This window comes from Harmonia axyridis, chromosome 4 (assembly GCF_914767665.1).
Source record: "Harmonia axyridis chromosome 4, icHarAxyr1.1, whole genome shotgun sequence".
In the NCBI taxonomy this organism is placed as follows: Eukaryota; Metazoa; Arthropoda; class Insecta; order Coleoptera; family Coccinellidae; genus Harmonia; species Harmonia axyridis.
Window position 1 is genome coordinate 45,347,571 of NC_059504.1, and position 17,173 is coordinate 45,364,743.

At 34.7% G+C, this 17,173-nt stretch overlaps 2 protein-coding genes across 3 annotated transcripts; one reads left to right on the forward strand and one right to left on the reverse strand.

Moving 5' to 3' along the window:
- Positions 1-2,723: 2,723 nt before the first annotated feature.
- LOC123678091 (zinc finger protein 492-like) lies at positions 2,724-14,227 on the reverse strand. Of its 2 annotated transcripts, XM_045614892.1 has the most exons (12): positions 13,962-14,227; positions 13,192-13,378; positions 12,630-13,108; positions 12,294-12,484; positions 9,667-9,941; positions 9,344-9,585; positions 9,025-9,288; positions 8,475-8,772; positions 8,298-8,391; positions 6,313-6,515; positions 4,028-4,289; positions 2,724-3,437 (listed from the first exon to the last, which is right to left on the reverse strand). In XM_045614892.1, the coding sequence occupies exons 1-11, from the start codon at positions 14,109-14,111 to the stop codon at positions 4,075-4,077; spliced, it is 2,598 nt and encodes an 865-aa protein (XP_045470848.1). In that variant the 5' UTR covers positions 14,112-14,227; the 3' UTR covers positions 2,724-3,437; positions 4,028-4,074. The 2 variants fall into 2 exon arrangements, with proteins under 2 accessions (XP_045470848.1, XP_045470850.1); XM_045614894.1 differs by lacking the exon at positions 9,025-9,288.
- Positions 14,228-14,863: 636 nt separating this feature from the next.
- On the forward strand, positions 14,864-16,929 carry LOC123678093 (glucose-induced degradation protein 8 homolog). The gene is made up of 5 exons (XM_045614896.1): positions 14,864-15,020; positions 15,705-15,829; positions 15,886-16,082; positions 16,193-16,390; positions 16,548-16,929. Exons 1-5 carry the CDS (start codon positions 14,983-14,985, stop codon positions 16,719-16,721), a joined length of 732 nt encoding a protein of 243 aa, XP_045470852.1. The 5' UTR covers positions 14,864-14,982; the 3' UTR covers positions 16,722-16,929.
- Positions 16,930-17,173: the final 244 nt, after the last annotated feature.

Genomic DNA, 17,173 nt, shown 5'->3' on the forward strand with positions numbered 1-17,173 from the left:
ATGTCATGCAGCTTTTAAAACCCTAACGTTAAAAGATAATTTGCGGCGTAAATAGCTTTTTTGTCACTTCATTAATGCTACTTATTATGTTGTTGTTCTTTGTTAAAATTTGATTATTCTATATGATGATATGATCATAAGAGCACCAAAAATATTTTCCTCTATGGTATGGCGGTCTTTAGGATGCGAAATCATTTCCTTCAGAACGTGACGTATCATTGCCGACTTTGAAAGTAACTGTAGGAATAGATTTGATCGCAAAATATTCGCCTTCAGTTTTTTAACATGTGTCACAGAATTCTACGAACATCATCGTAGAAATCATTCAAAACCTCTCTCATCTTCTCGATGACTGTAGAAACCTGCGTCGGTGTTTGATTAAATTTTTTAACAGCTCTTAATTATCACCCCAAATCAGTTCTAATGAAAAGATGTGAAAGATGAGCACAAGTCCTACCAATAAGGGCAATCAAATTACCACGCGATAGCACCTGTACTATTTCGGGTAATGAAAGTGACCAAATCGACACATACTATTTCACTTGCTACAGGGAAACAATAAATTCCTTGCTAACCCTGCTCCTCAATACATTTCCGATAATTTGGAAAACTTAAGAATATTAGAAATGTCCTGTCCTATTCAAGTGAGATACTTTATCCAAATAAAAAGGTAAAATCAGTTACACAAAGAACCGAGAAAAAATGCTCATTTTATTAATCCACCTAAGGACCACATTGGTCTCTGCGAATCATTAGAAAGATAATGAAACAAGTGACAGCTGCAGCGAATGAAACTAACTAAATCGGCATGCTGTGGAACGTGGAGTATATTAGCCAATAGAAACAACCAAATCTACACATTCTGCTCCCAAGGACGATCCGCTATAATACCATCACGGTGTATTTGAAAGTAGTTAGGCAATAAATACCCTGGCTCCTATTGAATTGCTAGAAACTTGGACAACCCTTGTATAATAGGTAATCAAAACATTCTGGCTTCCTCCAAATGACTTTGGATATATGTACTATAATAGGAATCCTTACTAATGTGGGACCAGAATACATGTGAAAAAATCCAAGAAAAGGGTGTTTTTTTTAGAGCTATAGAACTTTAAATTGCAATAAAACAACGATGGATTATTCGATTGACATGAATTTTATTTATCCGCAAGATAATCTTGTGGCATTACATTTTAAATATGATTTCTGGCATATGTCCGCCACGGCTGGCTCGGATGTAGTCCAATCTGGACGTCCAATTTTCGATGACTTTTTCCAACATTTGTTGCCGTATATCGGCAATAACAGGGCGAATGTTGTCTTCCAAATGGTCAAGGGTTTGTGGCTTATCCGCATAGACCAATGACTTTACATAGCCCCACAGAAAGTAGTCTAGCGGTGTTAAATCACAAGATCTTGGAGGCCAATTCACGGGTCCAAAACGTGAAATTAGGCGGTCACTAAACGTGTCTTTCAATAAATCGATTGTGGCACGAGATGTGTGACATGTTGCGCCGTCTTGTTGAAACCACAGCTCCTGGACTTCATGGTTGTTCAATTCAGGAATGAAAAAGTTAGTAATCATGGCTCTATACCGATCACCATTGACTGTAACGTTCTAGCCATCATCGTTTTTGAAGAAGTACGAAACAATGATTCCACCAGCCCATAAAGCGCACCAAAAGGTCAGTTTTTATGGATGTAACGGTGTTTCGACATACGCTTGAGGATTAGCTTCACTCCAAATGCGGCAGTTTTGTTTGTTGACGTAGCCATTCAACCAGAAGTGCGCTTCATCGCTAAACAAAATTCGCTTATGAAAATCGGGAACAACGGCAATCTCATTTTGGGACCATTCGACGAATCTACGCTTTACCTGATGATCGTTTGGCTTCAATTCTTGAACGAATTGGATTTTGTAAGCACGCAAACCAAGATCCTTCCGCAAATTCTTCCATAAAGTGGATGGACACAGATCCAATTCCTGTGCTCGATGGCAGATAGACTTTTCGGGTCTTCCTCAATGCTACGCTCTACAGCAGCCAATAGCTTCTTCTGTACGCACCGTACGTCGTCTCTGGGGATGCGAGTTATCAATAAGAGTAAACGTGGTGCGAAAACGTTCCATGGTTATTCGAATTAACTGCTCTGATGGACGATTTTGTCGACGATAAAATGGACGTAGTGCGCGATACGTATTCCGCACAGAACCATTATTTTCGAAATAAAATTGCACTATTTGCAAGCGTTGTTCAGGCGTGAGTCTATTCATGATGAATTGCCAAACCAAACTGAGAATAAATCACTTGACAGCTGTTAAATTGGTCGCCATCTTGAACAGTAATGCCAACTTAAAGTTATATACCTCCAAAAAAAGGCACCCTTCATATAGAACTTTGATTATATAATTATTTCTGCCATAACTTTTAAACCAAAATCGTGCAGGAATATCTCAGTTCTACAGAGATTTCGTGTTTATATTTCATTATTAAATGTTGGTACTAGGAACTCTCCTATCACAGATTTATCTATTATAATAATAATAAATAATGTATAATACTCGTGAAGAAGGCTCATTCTAATACTCGTTCTTTCAAAAACTTCAAGGCTCATTTTTGAAATCTGAACTCGTGGAAGAATATCGATGCCTTCTCCACTCGTAATATAAATAACTATTATTGTCTGCTTCAACCAAAACTTTTTCTCCGTTGATACAAAAGACATTAAATTCTGATAAAATTTATTATTAATTACATTTACAACTAATTAACTTTTTACAGAAAAGCTCAGTGCTAACTCTGAAATATACAATTCAATAATATCGTACAGACCATCCAATATTGAATTAGAATTACCACAAATGAACATCAGATATGATGGCTTGAAAAGTTTCAGCATGACTCAAATTCAAAATCAACAAATTACTCTTAAGCACATAACCAGAATAGTCTTCTTAATGTTCTGTATGCTAAATAGGAACAAAGTTTCATGAAAAATTAAAATCGAACAATAAAAACTTGTTGAATTTTTGTTCATGGTAAAACCCATTCAACTATCAATATTGCATATCAGTAAAGAAAACTGAGTTTCAAATTATTTCATATTCATACTAAAATAAAAATGGAATGATAACAATATGTTTTAAATTTACAAATATTCATTATTTGCTATCTTTTCGAAATTAAAATGAAAAAAAAATCTGTTCTCAGCTCGAAGTTTACAAAATCTAGAACACAAGGCATAATAATAAAGATAAGGTTCTATTTTCTATGGAATCTACAAAAATATTAAAGAAATTATATTTTGAAAGACACAGTGAGAATATAAGAGACATCAAATCTCTCTTTGAAAAAATTATAGACTTCTACCTCTAATATGAACAATAGTACAATATCTTGGTGCTTGTGATGTAGTATTATGTACAAACGATGGAGAGACTGAAAAAAAGAAGACAAAATATTATAATGAGACTATTCACTTTATACTAATCTTGAAAACAATACCAAAGTATATTGAACAGAAAAATAGCAGTTATACAGGGTGAACCATTTTAAAATATCCACTGAAATAACTCATTGTGAACAGCCTGGATCGAACAATATATCAAATGAAACTTTTTTAGTCTTCAGTGGGAAATTGAATGCAGACAATTGGAATTGTATTTCAAGGTCAAGTGAATTTTTTGACAATTTGTTCCTTTCGTTTTTTGAAATCGAACTCCAAGGTCACATTGAATGTTTGGATTCGATGTCCCCCTGATGACTAAGAACATTTGTTGATCCAGGCTCTTCCCAAGGAATTATTTCAGTTGATCTTTTGAAATGGGTCACCCTGTATAGTTTATTTTCGATAAGATCTTTGGAGCATTATTTATAAATAATTTATTAATCTTTTTTCATTGACTTGAGGTTGATTTATACAATAAATAAACAGCTGTAACCTAACCAAAACTATAATGGAGAAAATAGCAGATAACCTAACCTAACCTAAACTATAATGGAGAAAATAGCAGATCACATTGTCTTACCTCAATCTCAAAATATGTTCTCTTTTACATTAATTTTGAATCATGATTCATTGTTCTGGAACCATATGATGTTGTAGTTGAGCAAAAGACAATACTTCCAAAGGTGTCAAGGTGGCCATGGTCGTTTGTACATTACCCAGCACATTGTCAGGAATTACAGGTTTTGGCAACGGTATTGTAATCGGTGGAGGTTCATTGGGGTCTTCAGGGTTCAACTTGTTAATCGGTTGAAGACGCCTTATATTACTAACTACATTCAAACCTGAAAATCAAATGCATTGCTCACTCACTATTATAATTAATATCAAAAGTTACAATATAAAATAAGAAAAAATCAACAAAATTGCAATACAGGTATGAAACTAGAAGTGAGAACCAGAAACCAAATTTGTATGCATGTTAAATCTCTAGAACAAGGGTCTAAACTTCTATTCAAATGTAATGCCAGCCACTCACGAGGCGTTTGGAATCCATGCGTCCAAATGGCAGCTAGTGTACATTGACTGCCATCCCATGCTGTCATCAAAACCTGTCACTCAAGAGATTGTTTTATTGAGTATCTGGGTAGGATTTCAGATGATCACAGACAGTTGGCAATTTATCAGGTACCGTCGGAACTTTGTAGCCTACCAAATTCTTGTGCAAAATGAGAAAAGCTGTCTGTGATCATCTGAAATCCCACCCGGATACTCAATAAAATAACCTCTTGAGTGGCAGGTTTCGATGGCAGTCAGTATACACTAGCTGCCATTTGGACGCATGGATTCCAAACGCTCGAAAAAAACACCTCGTGAGTGGCGGGCATAAAAATAACTTATACAATGAGTTTTGCAATAAGAGGATTCATTTTTATATAAAGAAAAATGAGAATATTTTAAGCTAAATTTATGTATGTTTATTTCATTGTAAAGAGCAAGGTATGCTATTAACAATGGAAAAGAATATTATCAAAATGGCCGCCACGGCTACTATTGCAGTTCCATATTATTTCCTTGAAATTTTCCATGACCAATTTGAACATTTGATGCTGTATGTCCTCTTGAATCAATGTGAAACATGGGCTTGGACCTTTTCTTTCACGTGTCTCCAAAGAAAAAAGTCAAAAGGTGTTAAATCACAAGTTCTCGGTGGCAAATTGTGATCTTCGAAAAATAACATGGCCAGAAAACTTTTCTTACAAAATTGCAATTGTTTTGTTGCTTGTGTGGCACGTGGCGCTGTCTTGTTGAAAACAAACATCGTCCACATCAATATCTTCCAATTCCATGTCCAATTCCCAAAATCGGGGAATGATAAACAATATCCCCAGTTGTTTCAATTCACTACATCACTAACTTGTCCCAATAACTCAATTTTTTCCACCAGTTTCACTATTGCCAGCGGAGATGGAGCAAACAACCAAAAGTTGTTTAGTTTTGCGAACTGAGACTCCAAAATTTTAGATTTAAACAATTTCAATGCGTTGTTGAAGTGTTTATCGTTCCATTTTCAGTAATGTCAAATGTCAAAATATGACAACTTCAAAAGTGACAGCTGCCCAGTTAGCAGAATGTTCAAAAGGACAGCTCTTATTGGAAAACCCCATATAGTAATTAACATAGATAGAGGGAGTATACCCAATTTTTGCATGTCCCCAACATGGTTAGATTACATTGTCAGATTGTGATATTTTTCAAATCCCTAATTTTACTATATCGTTATGAATGTATATTATATTGAATGAAATATATCTGAGTGATTCCCAATTAGATATGCAAATTTGAATATTTGGAATCCGATATTTTTCCTAATTGCCGAATTTATAATAAGCAGAATATTTATTTATTTCTGTATCTACCTGCTGAAATCCAAGGTTTGGCAACTTTTGCTCTGTTAGTGTCATCGGTTGTTTCACGTCGTTTGGCGCGCTTGAAGTTCGTTTTCTGAATTTCTGATATATTAAGGTATTTATTTCAATATATTTCGAATTAATATAAAACGTTGATTCACTATGGACATAAGAAGTGCGTTGTTTGTGGAGAAACTCGCGAATTGAGTAAAATATCGTATCACTGATATGTTTTCATTTCCGCACCCTTCGTGTCAAATTTGATAGTTCATGTTGGGGACAAAATCTGCTCATTGAAAATGAGATATGCTCCCTCTATCTATGTTTATTACTCGGAGGACAACCCTATATAAATCAGGTTTTTTATTCAACCAAAGATCGATTTGGTTTTTTCAACCGGATAACCTAATTGGTAGCACCTTCAAATGCAAAATAATAAACAATTCGAAAAACTTACCATGAACAGTACGCTTATGCTGTGTGAGTAAGTAACCCATAAGGAAACTTTCTGTACACAATTCGCACTGGAACCTTTCTCCGGTATGTCTTCGCACATGTGCTTTCAAATCATTGCCTTGGGCGAAGGCTGCATCACAATACGTACATTGATAGGGTTTTTCACCGGTATGTGTCCTCATATGAACAGTCAAATTGTATGCTCTGGAAAAAAATGTTATCACTAAAAAACAGAAAAAAATATCAGGTGTGTGAATAAGTCTTTCCCGTTTTTTTTCAAATTTTGAGCCTTTATTGTGAAAAAATGGTTACAAATGAATTATTGAAAGTATTGGCCATCGCTAGCTACAACTTTTCCCCATCTTTCTGGCAACATACGAATCCCGTTGCGAAAAAATTCGACCGGTTTGGCCTCTATCCAGTCATCCACCCATTTTTTGGCTTCCTCGTAGGAATGGAAGTGCTGGTCAGCCAGGCCATGCGTCATCGATCTGAAGAGATGGTAATCAGACGGAGCAATGTCTGGACTATACGGCGGGTGGGGTAGGACTTCCCATTTGAGCGTTTCTAAGTATGTTTTCACCGGCTGTGCAACATGTGGGCGAGCATTGTCATGTTGCAAAATAACTTTGTCGTGCCTGTCGGAGTATTGTGGCCGTTTTTCTCGCAGTGCACGGCTCAAACGCATCAATTGTCGTCGATAGACCTCGCCTGTGATCCTTTCATTCGGTTTCAGAAGCTCATAGTAAACCACACCTAGCTGGTCCCACCATATACAGAGCATGAGCTTGGCGCCATGAATATTTGGCTTGGCCGTCGGTGATGATGCATGGCCGGGTAGTCCCCATGATTTTCTTCGCTTCGGATTATCGTAACGGATCCACTTTTCATCGCCAGTCACGATACGATGCAGAAAACCCTTTCTTTTATGTCGCTGAAGCAGCTGTTCGCAAGTGAAAAAACGCCGTTCGACGTCTCTCAGCTTCAGTTCGTACGGCACCCAATTTCCTTGCTTTTGGATCATTCCCATGGCTTTCAAACGCTTGGAAATGGTTGTTCGGTCAACTCCCAATGCTTCAGCAAGTTCTTCTTGCGTTTGACACGAATCTTCATCAAGCAAAGTCGCCAATTCTTGATCTTCAAAGATTTGCGGCCGCCCGGAACGCTCCTTGTCTTCCACGTCGAAATCGCCACTTTTGAAGCGTCGAAACCACCCGCGAACACTTGAATCATCGACACAACCTTCTCCATAAGCTTCCTGAAGCAACCGATGCGCCTCGGCAGCAGATTTCTTCAAATTGAACCAATAAAGTGAAACTTCCCGCAAATGACGTCGACTCGGCTCAAATTTCGACATTTTCACGATTTCAAAAATTTATGATGCGAAAAAATTTCAACTAATGTGTTAGTATGGAATTGTTGACAGATGAATAAGCTTTGATTATGACATATGTAACCATGAAATACTCGCACAGTATTGGTGGCGCCATCTCTTACAAAAAACGGGAAAGACTTATTCACACACCTGATAGTAATTTACGTAACAAGTCCGGAAAATAGGGTTTTTTTGGACGAATAGACAAAATTCCAGGACGAGCGTAAGCGAGTCCTGGAAGTCTGTGAGTCCAAAAAAACCATTTTCGGGCGTGTTGCGTACAATATTTTTTCGGCAACCATGTAAAATAACACTATCGCTGCTGCTTTCCATATTTTATTGCGATTGCGATAAAAAAACATGCAAATTTTTGACAACTAATTTCATATGAACTGTCAGCCGTTATCTCGGTTGCTATGGATTCTATGATTCTTTTCCGGCCTAGTCCGGGAAGTATGTACTTTCCAGACTACTGCTACTTTCTCAGAGAAAAAGCGTCCGGGAAGTGCTTCTCTTGCCGAAAAAATATCTTTGAGTGGAAAATAACATCTTGAATTTGAAAATTAGATAATTTAAATGAATAAACTTGGAAAAATTTATTTGAAAATTACCTTCCAAAACCTCTGCCACAAATTGTACATAGATGTGTTTTTTCTCCAGTGTGATACCGTTCATGCACGGTCAGATCCGTTGTTCTTGGGAATCCTGCAATTAATGATAAGTAATATTGAATTTCAAACTGAGAATTGTATAATCGAATATCTCAAGGAAAATGAATGATATCGAACCTTTTCCACAATATTTACACTTAAACGGCTTTTCTCCTCTGTGTCTACGCATGTGTATCACCAAATAATCGTTCCGTATGAACCTCTGACCACATTCGGAACAGAGGAACTTCTTGCAATGTTCATTGTGAAACTTCTGATGTTCGTTCAGATGAGATTTGGACAAGAACGTTTTATCGCACACCTTGCAGGGGTACTTCTTTATTCCTTGATGGCCCTTGACGTGCACGTCCCTGTATTTCTCGGTTGTGAAAGATTTTTGACAAATATCACACTCGTACCTCTTATCACTCGTCACCTGAAATATTGAAAAGAACTGCGATGAAGCTTCATGAATAAAGACGAGTTGTTCTAGTGGTATGAGGATCGGTTCTTCAGGAAAATTATACTTTTTCAGGTAGCCCACATTTCGTCAATTTTTAAATTTAATTTCCTATGTTAAATATTCCTTCCAAACCTCCCCAAAGCCACAAGCCAAGATTTTTTGATCTTCAATCCCACGTAATCCCTCTTGAATAAAAATTTACAGTTGTTAAAAATCTAGACTGACCTTCGGTCCAATTCCATGTTTTGAAGCTTTATGCTTGGCCAGATGATCGGCTCTGTGGAACGGCTTGAAACAAATATCGCACATTTCATCAGAAGACTTCAAATGTAACTTCAAATGTTGATTCAGATGGTCTTTTCGATTGAAGCACTTTGTGCAAATTTCGCACACATGCGGTTTATCCTCAGAATGCGATAGTAAATGGCGCTTCAAATGATTCGGCCGACTGAAACGTTTTTCGCACTCCTCACACTTATACACCTTAACCTAAAATCGATTCACACAATCAACATCGACTACTATGAAATGAACATGAACTTACCCCCGGATGCAGTTCTGAAGCGTGTTTTTCTAGGACGGACATCAATGGGAATATCTCCTGGCAATCAGGACAAGGATACTCCCCATATTCCTCGTCTTCTTTTTTTATCTTCTTGGAAGATTTCTTGCCCCTAGGAGATTTGGCAGCTTTCGGAGATTTGGGGGGGTGTTTTCTAGGTCTTCCTCTTTTTCTCGTTTTTGTGGGTGGAGTGTATTCCGAACCGCCACTATCGGAACCAGGATCTTAAACAAGGTAATTCCTTTGTGAAACAAGTCAGTAAAATGAAGTAGATAGAAGCAATATTTAACAAAGAGAGTGCTCACCATCATGGTTCATAACTTCATCATGAATAGACGGTTTGTCCCCGTTTTCCTCCGAATCATAATCCCTATCATCACTATAACCCTGATTTTCCTCTTTCAAAATTTGTTCTAAATCTCCATTATCGGTATCATTTTCTTTTGTATCTCCTTCGGAAATGTCATGATTTAATGTATCTTCAATATTTGTTGCTTCAAATTCTTCACTCTTCATTTCATCGGAAACTTCTTCTTTGGGGATGTTGTTTTCTTGTTCATCTCCAATTGTTATGTCTTCACTGGAAACATTTAGTATTAATGATATTTAAGAGATTTCTCCTTTTCGGCTGGAATTCAATGAATCAGGATGGAGATAAAATTGTTATACTTGCCTAAGAAAGAGAATCTATATTTAGATTCCTCAACAATGGACTAGTTTAGTGATGTTGATAATACTATATTTGACACGATAGAATTAAAATATAGAGCAAAACTGATGAATCAGTGAAAAAATTTTGAAAATCCATCAATAAATGACTGAGAAATAGATTATTTAAATTTAGGTATTTTAGCGCGGAACGTCTTTGGTCTGTGACGTCACGGCTCTTGCCTGTGATCGCTACACCATAAATTACGTTTAAATACTTAGCCGCGCCAAGGCTCTCGCGCCGTTTGTAGTTGTACAGTGTAGTTTTAACTCGAGTTTTGTTTTTATGTCACCATAATGGAAGAAGGCTTCGTGAAAGGACAAAGTGACAATTTGCCTAAAATAGATATATTCGCAGTGATGGAGTTTTTTTTCTTCAAATCCATCTCATGTCAGTGCAGAAATAAAAGGAGTTAAACTTTTCAAGTAAGTATCTACTTTTGAGTTTGCTTCATTATGGTTCAACTTATAACGATGATTTATTTAAAAAACGTTTCATAAACAGTTTGTAGTTGAGTACTGGTTGTTGAAGTCTATCAATGGCAAAACATATTTATGTGAGGAGTAAAAAGTAAAAAGAGAAAAAAATAATTTATATGTATGTATATAGTAAGTTATTTCAGCCATCGTGTAACGAACAAAACACGACACGAACGGCACAAGTGATTGTACACCAATTAATTCGTAAGCACTCTCGAATACCAGTCGTCTAGTGTGTGACGTCACGCCACTTACACGTACTATGAAATTATTCTTCCAAGCGCAACTTCAAAGTCCCATAACTTTTTCATTTCTAGAGATATTTCAATGATTCTTCCACATTTTTGTTTCATTTTACTTAAATTTTTAGAATTAATCCTTAACAAAAAAATGAAAACTAGTCCATTAGTGGATAACAACGAGAATTACAAAATTTCTCTTCAACACAAAATTACTATACACAAACAGTGATCTAATAATTAGTAGAGAGACGAATCAACTATAACAAAAAGGTGAAGCACATACATCTATAACACCCATACAAAAGGCTTGTTCATTCAAAAACTTGTAGAAAAATATCAATGCCTTCTGTACTTGTATCAACTATTAATTATTAATATTGAAAAAACGATGAGAAAGCAATCCTTAATAGTATATTCTAAAACAAGTTGCAGAATGGGCTCCTATTGACCATATTCATCGTCACCATATTGTTGTGCGACAATACCAACTACCCAGTGTTCCCAACGGAGAAATATTGAGTTTACTAGAAAAATTCCAGAATATAAATTTTATAATTGTGGTTCATGTGTAAATTATGGAGTACCTTTTCTGGCTGCTACGCCAGATAGGCTTGTTTTGGACAATATTTCGCAAAAATTTCACCTTTTGGAAATAAAAACATTAGTGAAAGGTAGTTTTATATACAAATTAACTGTGGCCGAGTATATTAATGAAGGCTTTGCTCTATTTTTGGAAATAGTCAGTGGAAGAATAATCTCTATGGCTGATAGTATTTTTGATATAAGCAGTATTTTTCTAGTAAACTCAATATTTCTCCAATGGGAACACTGGGAAGTTGGTATTGTCGCACAACAATATGGCGACAGTGAATATGGTCAATTCCAACACGGATGCCAAATTCGAAAACAAGCAACGAAGGAGCGCATAAATGTTGGAATTGCCTACTGCAACAAGTATTAGATGATATTTTCTTTATTTCAGTCAAGTTCTATTAAATATTGTCAAAATTCCATGAAAAATTCAGGTTATACATCCTAACGACATTTGTATTGTATCTTGATGCGACTGTTATGAAAATTGACAGATTATGGAATTTGAATTTGAATCATATTTTTCGAGTTTTGAAAATAATTTATAATAACTCATTAAATTCGTGAATTATGTCTGACAAAATCGATTTAACATCAACAATTAAGAGAAATGCTGTAATGAGTTCATTACAGCACTGTTCTTAGAACTGTAATGAACTCATAACAATACTGAAATAGAGAAAAAAAAAATAGATAGAATCATCCAATGAAACCTTTTCTGGGATGGTCAAGTTCTCACTTTCTGCACTAATATATTTTTTTCAATTTTCAGCTTTCAACTTCTTTAACACTTCATCAAATATTCGCATATTTTATTAAACTTACACTTATGATTGTATTAGTGATTATACAAGAAATATAAGTATGAAATAACATACCTGAATAAAAAAATTAGAAAATATAAATATTACCTTAATTTTTCATCCAAACTCTCAGTAACTTCGACATGTGGTTCAAAGCATTCATCGACTTCATTTGAATTATCATCTGAGAAGGCATTGTTATCATCATAATCAATTTCAAAATAATGATCTTCGATATTATCTAAATTTTCCAAAGTAGGAAGAACAGGCTTTTGATTTTCATGAAGTAGCTTATGAACCTGAAGAATCAAGATAAGGTATTATTAATATACATACAAGGAGTTACTTTATGGTTTGTCACTATTAATGACCTACACACGATTATTAATCCTTCAAACTGTTATATAGTGAAATAACTATCAAAGTAGTAAACCTTCTTCTTACCTCCAAACTGTCTGCTCTATTGAAACCTTTATTGCATATGTCACAAATGTGAATCCGATCCCCTTTACATCGAGCCACATGATTCTCCAAATGCTCAGATCGGTTGAACCCTCTCTTGCACCTTGTACAAGAAAATGGTTTTTCTTTTAGATGAGTAGTCAAATGTCGTTTCAAATGTTCCAGTCTAGTTAATGTTTTGCTGCAAATCCTACAAACATGTACTTTTCTCCTATTATGTGACAATTCATGTCTCTGTAAATGATTTTGGCGTGTATATTCTTTATCACAATATTTGCATTTAAAGAGTGCTCCTGTATGGAGCCTTTTATGACATCTTAGACCTTCCAAGGTTGTGAAAGCCTTTCCACATTCTCTACATGTAAGTACCATCTGATTATTGTCTAGTAGTTCAATGAAGTCTGTTTTGGCTTCTGGATCAGCTTCTTTGGGTTTCGCACTGTTTTCAAATATGAATTTTTCTGGAAAAAGTGAAATCTATTAATTTATTTTCAACTTTGATCACTAATCAAACAACAGTATTTACTGATATATCATTACTTACCAATATAATTATTCTGATCCACATCACCAGATACTGATGGTTTGATATCATTTTCCTTCATCGTTTTGGCATATTCTCTAAGAGAAGTATCAGTAGCTTCACACTGTTTTTTAAAGAAATAAGCTGCTTGTAATTTCTGAACGCATTTTTCACACATGAATGAAGGCAGTCCATCATCATAACCAACCTATGAACAACCAAACTAATTAACATCATGATTAAAACCTCAAATCACTGAAGTTCAATACTTCATAGAATGATTCAAACAAAATCTGAACAAGTCAAATTTCAGAGGAAAATAAGTACTACTATTAGAACAAGTATATTCCGCTCATTATATGGATATCCTCTTATTTATATGGATAACCAAAATTATAGATAATCAGGACATCTTTGAGTGAAAATATGCATTGCATATTCATCAAACAAATAAACAGTTCATTTCAGAATTACTTATATATTATTGTACAATAGAACATTATTTTTCATTTAAAATGAAATCACAAAATAATCAGTTTGTATTCGAACAATCTAATCAAACATTCCAATTACAAAAAAATACAGACTTGACCTTCAGGATTCCAGAAAATGTTTTCAATAATTTGATAGCCTATTTGATTACAAGATGACAATAAACAAAGATGTCCATTATTACAATTCTACTCAAAACTAATTTCAAAGAGTTCAAAAGAATCTATAATTTTTCTTCATTAAAATTTGAGCGGACTTTTGTTTGTTTTCTTTTAACCCCAGAGTTTTATAGTACATACCTGGACTGCCGCACAAGCCATTAGCATCTCGTGAATATGGGTTGTGCTGTCTACATTTTCATAGGTTTCGAAAACAGATCTCACAACAGTAGATTCACCTTTGCAAGTTCGACAGATACGATCGAAATCGTACTGCGGTTTTTGTTCCATTTTAGGCCCGGATTTTCAGCAAATCTATCGTTAAAATTTACTTCATAATATAATTTTCATCAAAATCCACGCTAACACGCACCTTGAACGACTCCACTGGTGTCATTCATTTCATAAATTGCGATGTTGCCGAGTAGCCACTGAAAATAACAATATTGTATACCGTGGATGGAAAAATCAAGGTTGAAAAAATATCACCTTAAATTTGCATAGGTGCTGCCAGAGTTGTGCTTATCACAAAAACTGAAATTTTAATTCTTAGTTCAGTTTTTTCTTCTTCTTCTTTCATGAAAAACTTCAGCAGAATAAGAAAACGAAGTTTTCAGTGAGAAAATTACCGATAAAGTTGAAATTTTGCGTGAGGATGTATAATAACAATTTCAAGCTTAGTAAAGGTGTTTTTTTTAGAGCTATAAAACTTTAAATTGCAATGAAACAACGATGGAATATTCGATTGACATGAATATTATTTATCCGCAAGATAATCTTGTGGCATTACATTTTAAATATGATTTCTGGCATATGACCGCCACGGCTGGCTCGGATGTAGTCCAATCTGGACGTCCAATTTTCGATGACTTTTTCCAACATTTGTGGCCGTATATCGGCAATAAGACGGTGAATGTTGTCTCCCAAATGGTCATCTAAAGTCAGCAGGATCAAAAAAATCCAAAAATTGTCAATATTTTTATGACAACAAATTCGATGACCGCTTTTGCGCATAATCTGTTTCACATGAACCTGCTAACCGTAATTCATAACGAAATCAGATTTATGAGCGTAAATGTGAAGTCAACATTTTCCAGTCTGCTTTGTGTTCTTATTCTTTAATTGTCGTCTTCGTTTCGAGTTTGGTGATTTCATCAAAACTATGCCTCTTTACTATTCTGCAGATCCAGATCTAATGTGGTGAGTCTTATGCAGCTAGACTCTAGAGTGTGACGCGAAGTCAGTAACGCCACCTCAAACATAATTCACGAATTTAATGCGTAATTATAAATTATTAGAAAATTCGAAACGTAGGTACTAGTGGAATTCAAATTCCGTAATCTGTCAAGAGAAAATATCGTCTAATACTCGTTGCAGAAGGCAATTCCAACATTCATGCGTTCGAAAACGAACTACGAATTTCGCATTCGTGTTGGAATAGGAGCCCATTCTGCAACTTGTTTTAGAATATACTATTATAATATTAACACTTTTATTATACATATAATATTTTCATTCCTAACGGTTTGACTTATTTTCTGATAATCTGATATAATATCAGACTAGGAGTCCCGTTCAACATTTCGTTTTCCTATTAATTTTGGAACTGAAGGTTCGATCGGGATGTAGAATGACAATGTAAAGTCTCGTGCGAATTTTCATGTTGATCTCTTAATCAACACCATAAAAAACTCAAAAATAATAAACTTATAAAAAATAAGCTCTACTGAAATAAAATTAATACAGACCTGATATGAGCAGCCAATATAATATTTTAATACCGTGCTTCTACTATATGCAACGCCGCAAGAATTCAGACAGAACGTTTTTACTCAAACGTCAAAGTTTGCAATTTGCCATTTGCCTCTGTTTTTGTTGAAAAAGGACTAGCGATAGCGATAGGATTACTACGATGAGTTATACTGAAAAACAATGGATGAAATTACTGGAAGAAAATGAGTTATGTAGGACAAGTATGAATAAATTGATAATGAATTACTTAGTAACAGGTTTGTTGATAAATTCCACAACTATTCATGTAAAAAAAATAACAAGTCACTTTCAGAGGGTTTCAAAGAAGCAGCTGAGAAATTTCAAGAAGAATCTGGAGTTGCACCTTCCATTGACTTACATACTTTGAACGAAAGAATAAAAATACGAGATTGTATTCTTAATGGCGCGATTCAAGAAGCTACTGTCCTCATAAACCAATATAACCCAGAATTATTGGATAATGACAGATATTTGTATTTTCATCTTCAGGTGAGATGTTTTATCCCCTTAGTTGGAAGATTGTCCAAGTAAATATCAACTTCTTTTCATCTATTGGGAGCTTATTCTACTAATTGCATACTTTTCATTATATTTTTTAGCAACTGCATCTTATTGAGCTTATCAGGAACAACTTTATAGAAGAGGCACTAGCTTTTGCTCAGAATCATTTGAGTGAGGCTGGGGAAGGTGATCCTTCTGTTTTGGCAGAATTAGAACGATCAATTGCTTTGTTAGCTTTTGAAGATCCTAAAAATAGTCCTTTTGGAGATCTTCTAGCGCCTTCCCATAGACAAAAGGTATGATATTATTAATTATTTAGTAATATGAATTTAATAATTTCTCAAATGCTCATTCTGTAATAATTTAAATATTATAAAATTACCATACTTTGTTAATGTATTATAATTAATATATGAAGTTAAGTACATATCTACATTATTTTCTGTTTGGTAGATTGCCAGTGAAGTCAATGCAGCTATTCTCAAATCTCAAAATCAAGAAAACACAGCTCCTAAAGTTAGTACCCTCCTTAAACTGATTTTATGGGCACAGGATAAATTGTACAAGAAAAATGCAAAATTCCCTAAAATGGTGGATTTGGCAAATGCAACTATAGAGGAAAAATAAACTGTTTTTGTTTCTCATTGTGTTGAATGAAAGTTTATGAATATGTTGCAAAGCGAGGCCAGAAGTAATTGAAAAATATTCCAATTGAAATTTTATTTAATTTGAAGGAAAATTTTAAATTTAATTGCAACACAGGTTTTAAACAATTGTGATTATCTATGTTTTTGTTGAATTTATACATCATTACAATATAATATTTAAAAAGGAATTTTACCACTTTATTGACTATTCCAAGTAGATTCTCACAAATAGTAAATGCAACATTTAAATAATGATAGATTTGAATAAGAATGGAAAATAAAGATATATTCTTTTATTCTTTCTATTTTGAAATTGCACTGAATTAGATCAATTGTTCATTATCCATAAAACGTATGGTGATTTTGTGATTTACTCACCTGTAATGTTATTGATGATTTCATGAAATTAGGATATTTTTATACATGTAAATA

Bases quoted from the DNA above. Each gene is read 5' to 3' on its own strand.
- LOC123678093 (XM_045614896.1), top strand. From the start codon at position 14,983: ATGCCTCTTTACTATTCTGCAGATCCAGATCTAATGTG. The intron at 15,830-15,885 runs GTTTGTTGATAA...AGTCACTTTCAG, and splicing joins AATGAATTACTTAGTAACAG to AGGGTTTCAAAGAAGCAGCT. The intron at 16,083-16,192 runs GTGAGATGTTTT...TATATTTTTTAG, and splicing joins ATTTGTATTTTCATCTTCAG to CAACTGCATCTTATTGAGCT.
- LOC123678091 (XM_045614892.1), bottom strand. From the start codon at position 14,111: ATGGAACAAAAACCGCAGTACGATTTCGATCGTATCTGTCGAACTTGC. The intron at 9,586-9,666 runs GTGAGCACTCTC...ACCTTGTTTAAG, and splicing joins TGAAGTTATGAACCATGATG to ATCCTGGTTCCGATAGTGGC. The intron at 8,773-9,024 runs GTCAGTCTAGAT...TCAATATTTCAG, and splicing joins AACATGGAATTGGACCGAAG to GTGACGAGTGATAAGAGGTA.